The 18,335-nt window shown below is 46.8% G+C and overlaps 1 protein-coding gene across 3 annotated transcripts in view; it reads left to right on the forward strand.

Moving 5' to 3' along the window:
- Positions 1-869: 869 nt before the first annotated feature.
- MTMR2 (myotubularin related protein 2) overlaps positions 870-18,335 on the forward strand; it is a 63,230-nt gene continuing 45,764 nt past the window's right edge. Inside the window, exon 1 of one of the 3 annotated variants that reach the window (XM_083828744.1) lies at positions 870-1,212. In XM_083828744.1, coding sequence (XP_083684870.1) covers positions 1,127-1,212 — 86 coding nt within the window. In that variant the 5' untranslated portion in view covers positions 870-1,126. Of the gene's footprint in view, positions 1,213-12,867; positions 14,250-18,335 lie in introns of those variants that run through there. The other 2 variants (XM_083828748.1, XM_083828745.1) reach the window with 2 other exon arrangements.

Here is an 18,335-nt window from a genome sequence, read left to right on the forward strand (position 1 = left end):
GTATCATCTAACTCGCTCTTCGGAGAGCAAAGTGATGTTTGAGTAACCATTTTACAGCCACAGAGCATTCAGGCTGTTTGTGTTTCGAGTGGGGACGTCCATTTGGGGTGATGTGCATGGCATTGGGTGTTCGCTTTACCAACAGGCAGCACAGACGTGCGGGGTTTAGCGGAAACCCACCTGCCTACTAACAGGTCCCCAGTGTTTTAGTTTCTTGTCTGCCTTGTAAGATTTTTGTCAAAACAGCTGTGCGTTCAGCACCCTCGCTGTGCGTGAGGGAAGCGTCGGCTGCAATTCCCTAGTCTTTGTAAATAATGCTAAGAGCTCTTCTCTCGCTCACCAGATTGCTTCAAGGAACTGAACGTTGCCCTTCCTGCAGAACTACCTGCATTTCGATAGCGATCTTTGACAGCAAAGAAACGGGCACAAACCATGACATTTGTACACATGCTGTCAGCCCAATAACTTCTTGCTCCGCACGTGCACAGCCGATCCATGCCGGCACCCCGTGGAACCGCGTAATTTGGGCCTGGCGTAGCGCACAGCACCGACCCCATCGTCTTCAGATGGGATCCTTGAGCAGATAGGGGTGATTAAGCGTTATATAAGGGCGATTAAGGATTTGGGGAGCACAATTATGTCTTAGTATGTGAACAGAACTTGGCGTAACTGGGGGCCTGTGCCTCCTGCAAGCTAGCGTAACAGAAATAATGCCACAGACAGAGCCTCCTCGCCTCTAGGAATGACTTTGGTGTCCAGATGCACAGGGTGAATGCACAGGGGAGAGGAAGGGGGATCAGTGACCGGATTTGGCCAGGCTACCGAGGGCGGCTCCTCGCCCATTCTGACCCACCCAGCCGAGACCCCACCGCTCCCTCCCTTCTCTCCCCCATCCCCACCCTTCTTCCCCCGCTGCCACCCCACCCCACACGACCGCACCCCCCTCGCCACCCCCAGCCACGAGCCGATCCCCCGGGTGGAGGAAGGCTGCGGTGCTGGGGGCCGAGCCGGGCCCAGCCGCCCCGCCTCAGCCCGCCCTTCCCCGCGCAGCACGCCGGGCCGACATGGCCGCTTCCTGCGCCCTGGGCTGACAGCCGCCCGCCCCGGGGCCGCCCCGCCGCCCGGCATGGAGGAGAGCTCCAGCTGCGAGAGCCTCGGCGCCGGGCGGCCGGCGGCCGTGGTGAGGCCGCCCAGCGGCGATTCCCTCTCCAGGTAACGGGCAGGGTCTTCCCCCAAACCCGCCCGGGGCCGTAGCGGGGCGGCGGGGTGTGGGATGGGGGGAGAGGGTGCTCGGCGGCATGCGGGGCAGCCGAGGTGGGGTTTTTGAGGCGTTTTGGTAGAGATGGAGGTGCCCCCGCCGTCAGCGTTAAGGGAAATGCTCTCTAATTAAAGCTGCGTTTCTTCGGTGGGTTTGGGGAATGAGCAGTAAAGGTGGGGGGGTGGCTGGGAAGGCAGGAGGGATGCCAGGAGCATCCCGGGGTGCTGGACCTCGAGGTGTGCTCGCTGCGTGCCGGACTACCCGAGCTGGGCCTTGTTCTGTATCTTCAGTAATAAATCTGCTGGGATATGCCGAACGCTTGTAGCTTTGTCCCCTCCCAGCTTTAATTTGCAGTCTTAATGGCCTTTTAATTCTCTGTGGGTAATTTCCGAGGTCCTTAAGTCACACAAACTGGAAAGCGGCATCCCATGCCTCGCACAGGTTATCAGAGAGGAAATGAGAAGTATGCAAAATAATCATCTACTATAGCATCTATATACTGTATTTATACCCATAAAAATCTGTTTTCTCTGTTGGTATTACGTGAGTTTGGGATTGAATACACAAGAATTACATTGGTCTAAAGTTCACGACTCGTGCAAATGCTTGATAATTACATTTCAGGTGAAATTCATTGTAGAAGTTGAGGGGAGACCTCATCAATGTGTATAAATATCTGGGGGGAGGGTGTCAAGAGGATGGAGCCGGTCTCTTTTTTGTTGTGCCCAGCAACAGGACAAGAGGCAACAGGCACAACCTGAAGCCCAGGAGGTTCTGGCTCAATATGAGGGGGCGCTTCTTTACTGTGAGGGTGACAGAGCACTGTGACAGGCTGCCCAGGGAGGTTGTGGAGTCTCCTTCTCTGGAGATATCCCAAACCCGCCTGGATGCCATCCTGCACGACGTGCTCTAGGTGATCCTGCTCGGCAGGGGGTTGGACTGGGTGATCTCCAGAGGTCCCTTCCAACCTCGGCCATTCTGCCACTCTACAACTCAAAAGCATGTCTTGCTGTAGGGTGTAGGATCACGAGGCAGGAGAGGGATGGGACCTTGGAGTGCCTCAGCCCTCTGTCCCAGCAGGGACAGCACTGGGGGCAAATCAGGCTGCTTGGGGCTTTTATCCAGCCTGGTCTTGGAAACCTGGGAGGACAGAGACCGCACAATCTCTCTGGGCAGTGTATCTCCTGAATACCATCCATGTAGGCACTGTGGGTGCTCGTGGGTTCCTCCAAAGTTTCCTCTGCTCCAGGCTGGACAAGCCCAGCTCCCCCAGCCTCTCCTCAAAGGGCAGGTACTCCAGCCCCTCACTCCCAGCGGCCTCTCCCAAGCTGCCTCTGGTTCATCAGTGTCTTTTCTGTAATGGGGGGCTAAAAACTGCTTCTAAAAACCAGAAGCAATCCAGTTAGTGCAAGTAGAGGGGATGATCCTTTCCCTGGATCTCCTGACTCTGCCACTGTTCCTACAGCCCATGGTGGGGTTGGCCTCTCTACCAGGTCACCCCACAGGCCCACGCTCAGCTTTATTGCCCTCCAGGAAGGCACAACCCAGTTTTCACCTGGGATTCTTCCTTCTTGAGTCCTTCATGACTCCTCATCCTCATTTTTCCCTCCTTCATCAGATTGTTCTGTTCTCCCTAACAGTTTCTTTGTACAGTTTACCTGTGCCCTGCCAGATGCCTAAAGGCCTCTTTTCACCTTTTCCTCACGTCCCCAGTATACATTTTTTTTTTCCCCTCTGCATCAGCTTGGGCAACTTGGACCCATCTGAAGGTCAGTCACCGTAAGAGACCCTGGGGCCTGAGGCCATGGGAGGAAAGCTTTTCTTGGAAGAGCCTCTCTCAGCAGCATGCCCTGCACAGATGGAATCACTGGGAAATTGGGATGGTAAATCTGTCTCTCCTGAGCATGCACAAGACACTCCTCCAAGTCTTGAAAGGGCCTACACTTGAACAGATTTCTTGGGGTATTAAAAAGTTTATCCAAAAACTTTCAGAATTTCAGGTCTCTGCTCCAATGTCTAACTTGTAGGAGAAAGCTAGCCAAGTTTTTGATGTGTTCCAAACAACATTTCTTTTTCTTTAGCTGGGTATCAGAAATACATCTTTTTCATTTGCTGTTATTAATTGAAAAGAGCTCGTCTTGAGTATTCTGTGAAGTGGTTAGTTGGAATGGTTAAGATTAGAGCAAAATTACATGGAAGTAAAATGAAGTTCTTGTAATGACAGATGCCTGGGGACCTTCAGGATGTTTATTACCAGCTCTCCCTACAAATCTAGTGATACTTGTACACAAATAATCAATTTTCATATGAACTGGACTATGATCCCTTGCTCATTTATTTTTTTTAAGATTTTTTTCGTTAAATCTGCAGTGCAATCTGATTTTATGCACCAAAACAATCTATCTGAAGCTAATACATTGAAACATATTTGTATGCACATACTTATTTTCATCTCTTTGTTATTGTGTTTATTTGTTTGTTCTTGTGTTTTTTTCTAAAGTTCATGTTGGGGTTGATGTCAGGAACACAATGAATTGTGAGGGTGTTGTCACCAGTTTTTGTAATCTCTTAAAAGTAATGACAACAACAAATGGGTAGAAAGGCACTCATCCCAGATTCACAGTTAACTGACAATGTGAAGAGTGAGAGTTGTGTTTGACTGAACTGTTTTATGCAAGATTCCTAATACTCGGAAAGGTGCTGGTATCAAATATATCCAGCAATACATTCTTTGGATTCTTTCAGCTCCAGCTCAGAAGCTAAGTGAGTTTCATATTTCTAGAGATATTTACGATCTAACACCTCAGCAAGGCACGTCTGATAGAGTTTACTCACACGTAAAGTTGCTCACATAAATAAATGCCTTAAAAAAACATATATTAGTATGTTCATTTATCTTTCAATAGTGAAAATGGGGTATTATAATAATGGTATTTGACAGCAAAAGTTGCCTTGACATTTAAATAGACCCAAGTAATATGCAGTACCAGTGCTCCTTGGGTAAGATATGAGAATAACCAAATAAATGTTATCTACTTTCCGTCCCAACTATAGATATTTGAAAAAGTGTGTGAGGCTCACAGTATAGCTGTTTGTGCATTGTAGAAAATCCCCAGCTCCGGGTGGAAATACTGAATTGGTTTCAAATGAGCAGGTCACAGGTAATTAACCCAACTGCCCTCATAATTGTGCTGATGCAGCTATTAAGCTTTGGAAGCCTGAGCTGTCTCACCTCGTGCTAGCTTTGGGTGGCAAAGCGCTGGGTTCCACAGCTCCCCGTGGTTTCCAAAGGACAATATTTGGGATGGGCTTTCCCCCTGGATCCTGTTCTTGTAGAAGACAGGTGAGCATGAGCCAACTGCTCCTACAGAGCTGCAGTGGTTGGGAACTAGCAGCTTGCAAGGAGCATTTGTGTGCCGATTCAGGCCAGGAGCAACCCATGGGACAGAAAGGAGCAAGGTAAAACACTGATCCTAATGTTGTCTTTGATAAACTACAGCATGACTACGTGCACAAGAGCAAGCTTTACTCAGTGGTTTGGACTTCTTTTGGACTTATCTTTAAAATGGCCTGGGGATGCTGGGTGAGTGAGAAATACCTTTCACCTGTGGTAGGTAACCAGAGTTCTTTGGAAAGACCTCTCTTGAAATGAATTTTTAGCTACAGTTGTGGTTTTGCTTTTTAATTTGAAGCTGCACATGGGCCCTCTGACCTTTGGAATTCAAAGTAACAGCCAGCAAAATTCTGCCGTGACCTTTCCTTTTGTGAAAGAAAAGCCAGATATAGCCGCGTATGACTTTAACAAAGTACATGACTGTAAGGAAAAGGTGACACCAAACTTCAGATATCTAATTTACTTTTCATTAACGGGGATTAGGTGTTTTGTTTGTGCAGCGTGTGACTATGTGCTTTAGTCTCCGAATGAACGTATCTCCTTGTGTTTCCATAAAATGTTCCCTGAAAAGCATATTACAGCCCAGTCTGAACAACGGTCAAGGAAAACAGCTGAGAGTCTTCCTTTTAGATCCGCTGAAGGTAAATTTGTACTGCCTGTGCAAACGTGTGGAGGTGACTGTACTGGAAGGAAACTGCTGCAGGAGATGTCAGTGATATTTCAACCTCGGTATGAAACGAGAGAAAGAGATAAGGCAGTGGGCAGATGTTTCCTGCCAGTGTGAGTGTAGCAGTGTTTGATGTTACCACTTTCTGGTTGCTTGTTGCCACCTCTCTGCTGGTGATTATCATCCGCTGAGGTCTGCAGCTACAGTGGATCCCGCGCACTGCACTAATGCTGCTGCATATGAAAATAATCACGCTCCTTGTCCTTATGTTTGCAGGGATAACGCTGAAAACATAAGCTCTGTGTAAATCAGTGCAGCAAGGCCTGCTGAAGCAATAGCTCCATGAGGTATGAACTCCCCCGTTCATCTCAAATAAGGTCCTGTCAATACCTGGTCTGATTTAAGGCTATGTTGAAGGAATTCTTTCCCCGCAGATGAGAGTGATGCTGGAAGGAGCTGGGTCTGTAAGCTGTTGGCTGAGGAGGGCTCGCTAGCACCACATTGCTACCAGATGTGTGAGATTTGCTGATTGAGTTGTTTTGTGATGAGTCATTGAAGTTCGAGTTTGAAAAGGAAGGTTTTTGCCAGTTCTGGTGTTCGGTGGAATGTGAGTAGCTGTCTTTTGCTTCCTGGAGTTCGAGAGCGTTTCTTGCATTTGATTTCTTATATGTACAAAGCAGGATTTCTTGAGAGTTATTGCCACTGAAGACAAGTACGTTGCTGGCTGAGTGTTGATAATGAACCGATTTTCTGTATCTGAGAAACTTAGCACTATGCCTCGAACCAATTAGCAGCTCCAGGCAGGCTCATTATCATTAATTTTAATAAGTGAGTGATAATTTATAACACTTGCAACTAAGGTCTGTTCTGAGATAGGTTCTTCAAGTACTGTATATTGTGAAGATAAAGAACACTTTTACCTGCATGACTTGTAAAATCATAGCATCACAGAATGGTTTGGGTGGGAAGGGACATTAAGGACCACCCAGCTCCACCCCCCTGCCATGGGCAGGGACACCTCCCACCAGCCCAGGTTGCCCAAAGCCCCATCCAGCCTGGCCTTGAGCACCTCCAGGGCTGGGGCATCCAAAACTTAAATGGGAATCTGTTGTTAGAATTTGAGGATTTGGGGCAGAAAATCATGAAAATAAGGATCTAAAGTCTGTTAAAATGGCTATTTTTTGCAATGCACTTGGGAAGAGAAACTACTACCTCTGAGGAACATGGGAATTGTTCTTAGTAGCAGTTTTTGGCACCTGTGTTTCAGCTCCTGCCTCTCTTGGCACGCGAGACCTTCACCCTTAGTTTTCCTGTCGGGCACATGCAAATTCCTTTGTCCAGGCTCTAAACGCTCAGTAAAAGTGCACACGTTTGTTTTTTAAGTACGTTTCCATTTGAGAGTACAAAATACAACTGACAGTCACCAGTTTCTTGTATCGTAATTAACGTTATATCCCTGTTTAGGGGCCTCACAGGGATTTGGGGTGTCATAGCTCTAGCTGCCGTATAAACAGAGAAAGAAGCCATTTCTGTGTTGAAAAGCCAGGGACCAGCTATTGAAATATGCTTAAGCCAGCACTACTCTATTTTTACTAATGCCTGGCGGGTAACTTCACGAAGCTGTTGGACGTGCAGCAGAGTGCTGAGGCTCCTTGCTGAGATACTGGGCGAAGAGTGAGAAAGTCTGAGGATGAGATGAAAAACTGCTGTGGAGAGATGAGGCAAGGGCTGACAGCTGGTGAGGAGTAAAGCTAGGCGCGGAACACGGCTCTCCTGGGTCCTGTCAGGCGCTGCCTTTTCTGAAGAGAGATGGTGCTGTTATGTTGACTAACAGCCTGTTTGCTAGACAGTTTTAAGTCGTACGCACGGCTCCTTAACCACAGGCTGTTTACGGCAGCGACACCATCGCAGAACCCCAATGTTGAGACTTCAGCTGACCTGGTGATGCCGAATTACACAACCCCTGTCCGTTAGGTGATTGTCCGCCTGCTGTAGCTTAAGTTACAGCTTAACACTGATCTTGAACTGTTCTATTTCTTATATTTTAATGGCCACTTTTCCTTCCTTTCCTAATTCTTTTATCGCTGCTGTACAAAGGCAAGAACTGCATTTGAGAAGGTCGTAACACCTCTTGAATGGCTCAGCAGAGTCAATAGTCTTCAACTGCTTTTTCATGAGTGTTTGTTTTCCTGATGACCTGCTTTGCTGTTACTGTTTTTTCCTGCTGAAGGTATCAGGTGATGTAAAAAGAGACCCGATCCGTACCCCAAACAGCTTGTGTTACCAGAAGGAGAGGGGAAAAAACCAGCAAGCATACGTTAGAAATGTGTCAGAAGCCTTCCAGAGGTCACACTGATAAGGTGCTATATACAAGGTGTAGTCGTAAAAGGGGACGGGAGAAAAGTGATCTTGTCACTTGTCCACGGGAAGCCCATTCCAGCGGAACGAAGAGGGTGACGGGAAGGTAATGAAGTGCTTCGTTTGTAGAGGTGATCGGGATAACCCAGCGATGGGAGAGTGCGGAAGAGATGTTTTCACAGTAATTACCCCAAGTCTTCGTTTTTAACTGAAAAACATCTGGCTGTTTTATAACCCCAGTAACTGGGAGCTAATTGAAGAAAAATCCCGTGAAAGACAACAACAGAAAATCAGTGGAACTTTTCAAAAACAAACACTTTTTTTCCTTTTCCTACCATCTGTGGCTTCTTTTGCCAGACAATGTTCTCACTCAGTAATTTTCCAGTGATTTCAAGGTAGTTCTGTTCCTTGCTTCTCTTTTGCCTGTCTGCTCCGTAAATTCTTTTCCATTGTTTTCTAAGCCCTGATGCATTTGATGAAGGGAAAGCGTTAGCAGTTTTCTCATCCATAACCCCTGCAAAGTGATATTTCTAGTCATTTTGCTTCCACTTGACAGATCTAGTCTTTCTGTAGTCTCCTGGCTGTGGCTCCAGTATCACTGATGTTAGATCACCTGAAGGTTTGCATTTGATTTGGATCAGGTGTGGGTGTGTGATAATGTTTCTGCTGTTAGTTAGAGAACACAAGTTGATGGTGTTTTTTTTCTTTATTCTGGGAAGACAGGCGGCACCTGGTTAGAGTAAAACAACAGTTTTATCTAGATTAATTTACTGTGATACAAAGAGCCTATGTGCCAGCACAAAGTGTTGCACTCAAAATTTTGTTGATGGGCAAAAAGGCAACGCAGCTTTATATAGCCAGGAATTTATTGTTAGGGTAACTGAAATCCTGAAAGTCAAATCATTATTTGTCCAGATTAAATTGTTACAGAAAAAGAATAATAATGCAGTTAAAACTGTCATACATGCAGCTGATAGTTTCTGCCCATTTTCCTGGAGTTAGGCTCACCCCTTTCTTGCTCCTTTGGTTTTTAGGGTGAAGGTTTTATCCTGATGGTGGTGGTTCTTGCAGAGAGTTGTCAGCATAATGGTGGGAGGAATGAAGTTCATGGTGGTTTCTTCTCTCCTTACTGCAGGATCCACCTGGGATCATTTCAATATATTTGATAATACAGCTTTACACCTTTACACCTTTCTTCCTTCATCAGTCTGCAATTCCATGTTGCATCTGTTTTTTACTATATCTGGTTGCTTTTACAGATGCTAGATACTCTTTCTTTGTTCTCTGTGACCCCTGAAACCAGTTTTGTCTGCATTTCTTCAACTGACCGTTGGTGAGTTGTTTATAGCCAAGAGGTCTCCATGCCAAGCCCTTATCACCCTCTGCTTGTGCTCCTCTGTGCCACGTCCTGCATCCTCACTTCTCCAGGCCTCTGCTGTCATGCTGGGCTATTGTATTTCTCTATACAACATCCTTGTGTTAGTTGTAAGTATCTCTTTCCATGTAGAATAACTGCTTAGTACTGCTCTCCGTACAAAACTGTGGTTGCACCATACACAGATAACAAAAACAAATTAGATATAGACACCTGGCCAAAGAGAAATTGCTGTCACAACTAAACCATGTACAACAAAGCTGCAGGCAGGGAAAGCCGTAGCAAGCCTCAGTCCTGAGCCCTTGAAAACTCACTGCAAAGCTTACAGGCTGTTACAAGGGGATGGGAATACTTTATTACAGGGCTAAATGCTTAAAACGTTAACCCAACTGTATTTTTGAACAAAAATTTAACTGGTGGAGTGAGTATATGTCTTACATTTATTGGTGTATCTTATACTACTTGGTGTTCCGTGAGCAAATTGGTTTTGTAGTTGTTTGTTTGTTGGTTTTTTTTTTTCTTTCCTGGCACAAAAGACACTGAGACCTGAATTACTGAACTCCTGAACCACAGCCTCGTTTGTACCTCCTGCCTCTCCTGAGAGTGAAGCATCCCTGCTACTTTTATCACTCTGTTAGGAAATTCCGTCGTTGATTTCAGGTGGTACCACTGCTGTGAGATGGTGGCCTCCTCAAAGGGAAAGGCTGTGCAGGTAGGTGGCAGGACCAACCTCATCAGCTGTTCCAGCCGACTGCACTGAGCTGTTCGTGTGTGTAACTGGGGGGGCTGTCCTGCTGCTGTGGAGAGCAGGTGCTGGAGGTAGTGGGGAGCGACTGCAGCCTGTGCTACCAGAGAGGCACTGCTGAAGGGACTGATGACTAAACCAAGCTCTACTTGACTCAGAGCAGAGCTTGGTTTAACCAGCGGTTGGGTTACCTCTAATGAGGACAAAATGATCAGCGTCTCATTTGTAAGCGGAACACCTCTGGCAAAGAGATGGAAAATGGGGGATCTTCTGCTTCCATTTTACCCAGGTCGGCTTTCAGAGTAGGCTTCTCTTGAAAATCCGGGCTAAATCCTTCAGTCTAGGAATCATCATCCCATTTCTACACTGAAAATGACCCCCCACACCCTTGACAAAGTTTTTCCCAAGCCTTTTTGCTCGAAGGTTGAGGATGCTACCGGAATGGTCACTGAATGCCAGGGTGAGAGGAAGAATGGGATGGGGCTGTTTGTGGATGTGCTCAGGGCTTGTGCCCTTCACTTGCAGAGACTGCTGGGGTACGGCTCCTGGTGGCCGCTGCTGCTTCTAGCACCACGGGGCTGATAAGTCTCCTTTTTTATTTCTTCTAATAACTTCTAATTAATTAATAACTTTCTTCTAGTGACTTCTGATTCTGGACTCCACCTTGTGCTTCCGCCTTGCATAAAGAACAATACAGGCATCCTGGATGAGATTTGCCTGCAGACCTCTCTGATGCACATCTCTGCTAGTCTCTGGGTTTCTTTTTGTAGACAATGGGGAGGACTGAGTCATCTCGGTTTCTCCCCAGTGAATGTATGAGAGCCTGCAGCGACGACTTCAGATGCAAACACCTCCACCCCCTCCTCATCTTGCGTCAGGGACAAAAAGTGTATTGAGTTTGGCTTGGTCTCCACTCCAAAAAAGGAAGGAGCTATTTCTTAACACTTTATTCCTCTTTTTCACATGGTAGCTAAATCTCTTGGCAACTGAGAGGAGAGCAGAGATTTGTAGCCTGGTTTCCTAAGCCACGTTTCTGCGTGCATGCGTGTACATCTGTCCACTTTGACCACCAGTAGTTTTTGTCACCTTTGAACAACTTTAACCATGCTTGACAGAGGAGTAAAAGTAATAACTTAGGACAAGTTTTGCATTTAAACAGATGGAGATGTGAAGGGCGTCCACGTCAGCTTTTCTGTTAAGGAAAACACTTGTTCCCTCTTCAACATAAGGGAATACCTAGATGAGAAAGATGTCATGAACGTGTGCAGGTTCTCTTGGACAAGACTTCTCTCGAGTTGGAGAAGTATGTAATCTGTCTCTCATTTTTGCTTTTCCTTCTTTTCTTGTGCCTTCTCTGATGTCCACAAAAGGCTGTGCTCAATTGGAAACACAACCAATTACAAACTTCTCTGCCACATGGCACTCATCTTGTGGAAACCAGGGTAGGACCCAGCTCAGGTTGCCATATCTCCATGCGAGGCAGGTATCTAAAACCTCCCTACCCTCAGCAGAATCAATACACTCCACAGGTAATTCAGCTGAGCAAAGATGGCTGTCCACGCTGACAGAGCAGAATTGTGTTCTCGACTCCACTGATGGGATTTCCATCGACTGAGTGGGAGCATGGAAACTGCTGGTATGTGCCAGGAGGAGCTGAGCCTGGCCAGACCTCGTTGTTCCTCCTCCTTATTGAGTTACGTAGATCTCTGCATGCACTGATTGCTTCTTGAGGCAAGCAGAAGTGTCGGGAGGAAGTGGCTGTGGCTAGCGGGTGATGGTGGGAGATAAGCTCACATTCAGATGCACGGGAACTGGTACGTATAGAAAATCTTCAGCTGAGCTCATAAACTTTGTATGTCTCATGTCAACGTAAGGTGTAAGACCTTTGTTTTCAGCGTGTACCCAACCTACAACTGGCCAGTGAGGTGAGTGCGCAGAGCCCTTTGGCAATTTTGGGCCGTAACAGGAGTCAGTGGCTGCTGAGCACTTTGGAAACTGGACTTTGTATTTAGGTAATAAATGAGATTATGTTCTTGGAAAACCTGGACCCAGGTGTGAGTGGCGAACCTGGGGACTTTGAAGAACCTCAGTCTTCAGAGTTGTTGAGCGACCTCTATCTTCCATCAGCTTAAGGAGAGCCCAACGTTTATGAAAACCTCCCGTATTGTCTTGGTTTGAACTTCTGGAAATCAACCCACCAAATTATCAAACACTTGGTAGTATTTTAGCCTTGTAACTCCTCTGGGGACCACCTTTGTGGAGGGACTGTGCTGTCAACAGAGCATTGTTGTTTCAAATCCTTTTTTTGAGCTGACTGTGGAAGAGCACACAGCTGCACGGTGTCTGTGAAAGCGTATCAAGGTGTTACACCGCCTCAGTTTTGCTAGGTGATACGTGACTCTGCAGACTGGCTGTATTTATATATTCTTTCCTCCTTCATTTGATTATTCCCAGTATGGAGCAGCTCCTGTCTTTGATGAGTAAATTGCTGGTATTTTTAATTCCTGTGGGTGTTTGGTTTATTGGGGTGAGGGGGTTGCGTGGTACGTGTTTGAAAGAAAATCAGAACATTTAACAATACGGGTTACTTTCTTACTCAGGTGTTTTTTAAACAGGGAAATAGAAAAGAATCTAAGGAAAAACTGAAAGAGCACATGAACTGGGGGAAGTACACGTACATCTGGATACACCGTACGTAACTGGGTCTTAGCATGTAGCTAGAAACAAGAATTACCAGCATACAAGTAGTAAAAGAGAAGTTGTTATACCTGTCTATTTATCCAGATTTCCTTCCTGTCCTAGGATAAGTACCTCCTAGGTTAGGTAGTATTTTGATTTCTTTTCTTGATCAAATTAATAGGTTAATTTAAAACAGAGAACAAAAAACCCCAAGGTTTTTAAAACAAGCAAACAAAGAATTTATTTTTGTTTATAATGTTTTGTTATATGAGATCATGTGCTGCTCTCTGTTTTTCTGTTTCTCCTTGCTCTCAAACTGTAGAGTTATTGCAACTCAGCATGGCACTGTCAAATTTGCATCAAAAACCTAATCATTTTTTTTCTTGCATGTTTTAGTCTGGCTTCATGTACTTTAAAGGAACGAGGTGGAAGCTTGCATAGTAAATACTGTAAACAGCAAACGTGGTTTTGAACAACATTTATGATTTCCATAATGACTTTTGTCTGTATTCAAAGTACCCAAGGAGGAAGTTGGCTGTTGCCAGCCCTCTGTCTCCTGGCAGGGGTGGCCAAGGTGGTAAATCCGAGGTTGTTCTGCTGGAGGAGATGACAACACCACCCAGGTCTCCTACTTCTCTGCACGAAATGTCTTGAGCCCAGGAAATGGCCTCTTGCCCAGGTAGAGCTAAGAGACACGGAAGGTTTTGTAACACCAGCAAATGCTTGGATTTGGATTCCCAAAGGTCTGCCCTGGAGATTGGAAACCCCAAAGTTTTTAAGCACAGCCCCAGACGTGCAGAAACACCTGCAGAAAGCGTGTCAAACCTCTCTGACGTGAGTGGTAGGACAGAGCCAGAGCAGCTGGCCTGGCTTTCCACTCATCTTGCCTGGAGGTGGGTCGCTGGCCCAGCTGTTAATGCTGCAGGTGAAGTCGCTCATAGTAATGGTGGTTGCTGCAAAGCAAACGCATTTCCATTAGGAACTGGAATCAGACCAAAGCGTTGGATTATCAGCCTGCTTTCAATAGGTAATAACTAATTTTGGACTCCGAGAAGCTGGTGAAACAGGTAAAACGTCAGTTCCAGTCTAAGAACTCCTTGAAAAAACACATTTTTCTGGCTTTCTGTTTCCTTCCTTGTAGCTGGTATCCCATACCAGCCCGGAGCTTGTCAGAAACCTAATGCCCCTTTTGTTCCTCGTGTGAATACAGATCGTTTCGTAATTATCTTCCACGTGCTGATCAGGACATATTGGTTCAGGCCTCTCATCGCTGCTGTTCTTCCTCTTTTTTTACCTTCTGGGTCGTTTGACTCATGAAAGCATGATGCTTGGGGCTGCTTGCCATTATTAATTACGTGCCCCGTATTGGTTTGTCTTTGGGTGTTGGCTTTCTATTCTTGGAATCCTGCAAATACTTCAGACAATCGGCCTATTGTTTAGCAAGTGCTCTACGCACACTGTAGGCCTTTTGTGAATTTCTGGTAAGAAAAAAAAAATAGAAGAATGACTAATGGAGCATGAACAGTGCTTGTGACACTGTAGTCCATTGTGTAACTGTTGAGAGCAGCATTTGCATTCCTAGAAAAGCGTGTTCACGGTCAAAATATAGGACGTTCCCTCTGTGGCTCATGGGAAAACGTGTACTCTATATTCAGCTCGGGATGCTGCTTAAAAGGAGCAACTCTCACAAAATGACATTTTCTTCCCCTGGAACGTGAAGTCGGGCTGAGACCCGGGTTTGCTTGGCAACAGAAGCGAATCCTTTCCATTCAGGCAAGTGGCACGGGGGCTATTTTAGACCCGTCACGCACATGCGCGACGGTTTGTTTGCTGAAACGGCTCCTTCTTGTGTTGCGAGCTCTGCGGTCGGCAGCCCTGGTGAATGGCGAGGGCACGTTATTTTATTATATAAACTGGATGCCGGATGGAGCCTGGCGCTCGGTTCTCTTCTTCCCTTCGAGAGCGTGTTTGCGTGCGGCTTTCTGCCGCCTCTGAGCCTGTGGCAGGTCGAGCAGGGCTTGGAGAGGGATATTGAAATGTTTATAAAAACTGGGGGTTCCTAAATGTAGCAGTGGTGTGGCCTGCATGGGGGGGAAATGAGGGGCCTGTGTGTCCAGGGGGCGTGAGGGTGCATCTTACATGTGCTGTAGGTGGTTTCTGTTGGTACCTACGTGCCATTTTATATCCCCCTGTGAAGATTTAAGATCGGGTCCCTGTTCGCTGGCCATGCTGCTCCTTCGTAAGCTCCTCGGGAGAGAGGCTGCCAGTTGTTGTGGGCACGTACAGTGCCGGGCACAGCAGGATTCCCGTCCTGGGACAGACGGGGGGGTGAGGGCTCTAAAACTTAATTTGTACAGCTGCAGAGCTCGGCACGGCCCCGTGGCGGAGCAGGTGCCCGCGCACAACACCCGGCTCCTGCTGCAAGGCCTCGCTTCAGACAGACACCGGCCGTGCTCTCCTGGAGGAGGCCACGTGTGGAGGGGACTTCCCATACAAACATAGGTACCTATAAGGACTGCGGGGACCTCCTCGCCTTCCTCAGCCCCCCAGGGAGCTGCTGGAAGCAGGAGAGCCTGATCCCTCGGCAGCTGGGCTTCCCAGGAAGTTCCAGCTAGGACAAAGCGATATTCACGGGGAACAAGCGCTGGTTTGTCTCCCGCTGCTCTGATAGGACCCAAAAGGTTTTTTGGTATTTCTCCTCCCTTCTGTGAAGGAAACGGGAGCCTTAAAAGTATCGAAGAGGGAGAGTTGTCGGCTTGAATGTGGGAAGCGAGCAGGGAGTGCTCAGTACCTCTGCGTAATTATGCTCTTAAGAAAAGTGCCCAAGTGCTGCAGGTGCTCCTATTCCTGGCCCTGCTGTCAGTTTGAACCTTCTGGATCCTGTTCCCTTGGCATCCGAAGCTTCCAAATGAAATTGTATTTGCCACCAGTCAACATTAATTTGCTGTTTCCACCTTGATTAATTTTTAGGAATATGCATAATGAGAAACTTTCACAAAAACAGGAAGGAAGGAAATGGAAGTTTGCGCTCTGCAGCGCTTCTCTCATTTATGGCCTTTGCAACTCAGACTGTATCGCAGTGGTGCGTCCTGTCACCTGTTTTCCATGTCGTTCCTGTGACTATTGAAGCAAAACACACAGGTGGATAGAAAAGAAATGGTGTGAGCAGCCGATGCCAATTAGCATCTGAGTAATTGGCACACCTTTGCAGGCAAAGAAGCAGCTGCTTGTAGTGGCAAGGAAGGAATATTCTTAAAGAAAGCATTGGAGAGATGACTTGATCATCTGTGGCTGCATTTGGGTTGCGTTATTTATCGGAGGGAGCCAGGTTAGTATTTTCAGGTGTTGGTTGAAAAAAAAAAACAAACAAACATAAAATTGTCCTAAAGCCCTATGCATATGCTGTAAATAAAAATGGCTTATTTTCCAGAGAGATATTTCCCTCGTGTCTCAGCAGGTTTTCTGAGAGTTCAGGGTGTTAAACTCACACATATTTTCAAAGTCTGAAAAAATAAACAGCGAGTAGTTTTTCAGAGAGTTGGTACCCAGTCCCTTTCTGCACAGGACTGTTACTTATCTTTAGGAAAGTGTATATTTTATTTTATATATATATATATATATATATACAAATAATGTTTTTGCCAAACAGAAAGAGGCAAGCCTCTGAAGATGCATTCTTGGAAATGGTGACTCTCAGCGTTTGCAAGGAGGGGTGGTTTACCTGGATCATCTCCCACAGTTATGCCATGACTTTTGTCTAATTTTCAGCCAGAAGTTGCTGTGAAGTTTTATGTCGTAGGTGAAATCGGTTGTCATGACTTTCTTCTCATATCACACGACCGAAGAGAAGAGGCTGTGGAGCGTGCTTTGTCCTTCGGCCTGGCTTTCACCACAAGCTCTTCCCAGAGATCTCCTAGGACCTGAATTCACGGGGCTGCTCCTGGACCCTCATGCGGTCAAACTGCCACCTTCACAAGTTGTGTTTGTGCTTTCTTCTTCCGTGGAAAACCGTTGCTTATACGCTCTAGGAAAGCAGTAGTCTCATACTCAGACTCGTTAAATGACAGTGAGCAAAGCAAATAGCATTGAGTTTATGTTCCGTGTCCTTTGGCTTTTCATACACCACGTTATTTGAATTGAATCAGGGGTCGGAGGGTGGAGGTTGCCTCGGATGCCTCTGGCAGGTGTTGTTTGATGGCAGTTTTTGAAGCGACCGAAGACTTTACCACTGCTTTCCCCTCCACCTTCACAGCGTAACAGGACAAGTTAGCGTGCCTCGGACACTTGTTTGCAGTTTCTGTACATCGTTGTTGACAGTTCAAGCTAAGCGTGCTGGCGTTCCTTCAGTTCTGCTGCAGTCAGCAATACCTTTCAACTGCCTGAACAAGAATCACCAGAGGGCATCTGTCTGGGTTTGAGTTACGTTTGAAAACCACCTGGCGCGTTGCGGGATAGTCCTTAATAATAACAATGAGTGCTTTATCAAGAGTTGAGCCATTATGCTTGGTTTCCATTGTACTTCTCGCATTAATTGTGTACGTGTATTCCGTATAGCCCAGGGGTTAATGCTGCATGCAGGTACTGTATGAGGCCGTTGTGCTGGCAGATCTCATTTGGGCTCATTTATCATTCAAAATCTGGCCGTAAAAATGCATTTAAATAATAATAATAATTACCAAGATGAAAGACGTATATCAGTGTTAATGGCATCCTAAACCCGTTTTCGGCTTCTGCCTGGGGAGAGAGGAAGGAGGAAAGGGAAGAGCAGTAACAGGAGCAAGGGACTTTCCCTGAACTGTTGCAGGGGTCTATTTTGGCACCTAACAGAGACATCAGGACGGGTGCTGTGGAGCTGCCTGGGCCTGCAGCATGGGAAGAGCCATGCTCCTGGAAGTCCTTGGTCTTCATGGGTCTGTTCTGGAGCATCTGCACTCTGTTTCTTTCCTTTAGGAAGAGCTGAAAGTACTTGGTGAGCCCAAATAAACGCTGTGTCCTATAACCTTAATGAGGTTCTGAGACAATGGCTATTTACACGCTCCCCCAGCTGTATTGAACCAGACTTGCAGCCAGCGGTGGCTGGCACAGCTCCAGGGATCTTTAACCCTTGCTGAAGGCTGGCCACATGTATCTGTGCTCTAAAATGTTTGTAACCAAACCCAGCAGTTACATCTGACCGTCGTGCTCCCGCTGTCACGCAGGTTTGCCCCATATTGCTTTACTTGTGAAAGTCAGGTGTTTGGGGTATTTCTCTGTGAGAGTATAGCGTCCTTAATGGGGTCCTCAGCATTTTAGGCTAACATCAGAATTACCCCATCATGCTGCCAAAACCTCTGTAGGAGTCAGCTTTAACTTTGTGGAGAAATTGCAGCAGAAGGAGGATTTGCCCAGGTCTCCTCGCCTTGGGTTTGTGTGTCAGCCCCAGGACCCGTCCCGAAGACGTGTTAAGCTGCATGGCTGGAAGATCTTTCTTCTTGCGTTGGCAGCAGGGAAGAACTCTGGACTGACTAAACCACTGAAGCTAATCAACTTCTCGTGTGCCGTCAGGTTAATTAGTTCTCCAAGCAGCGGATCTGGAGCCGTGCAGCTGCCTGAACGTGGCAGGAGGTAGGGAGTCGCGAGGCAGCAGCGGTTCGGTTCTCTGCTCCATCCTGTGAGTAGCTGAAGAGGACAGGCACGGGCAGCCCCTGCACGACATACACGGAGCTGTGCAAGTGGGATTGTTCGTGTGCACGCAGGCACTGCTTTCCAAAAGCTGTCCCTGATGCCACGGGAGGCTTCTGCAGGAGCACGGGGATGCTGGTGGGTGCTGGTGCTGGGAGCCTCTGAAAAATCCCTTCTAAAATGCAAATGCTTTCCTTC

This window comes from Anser anser, assembly GCF_964211835.1.
Source record: "Anser anser genome assembly, chromosome: 1".
Taxonomy (NCBI): domain Eukaryota; kingdom Metazoa; phylum Chordata; class Aves; order Anseriformes; family Anatidae; genus Anser; species Anser anser.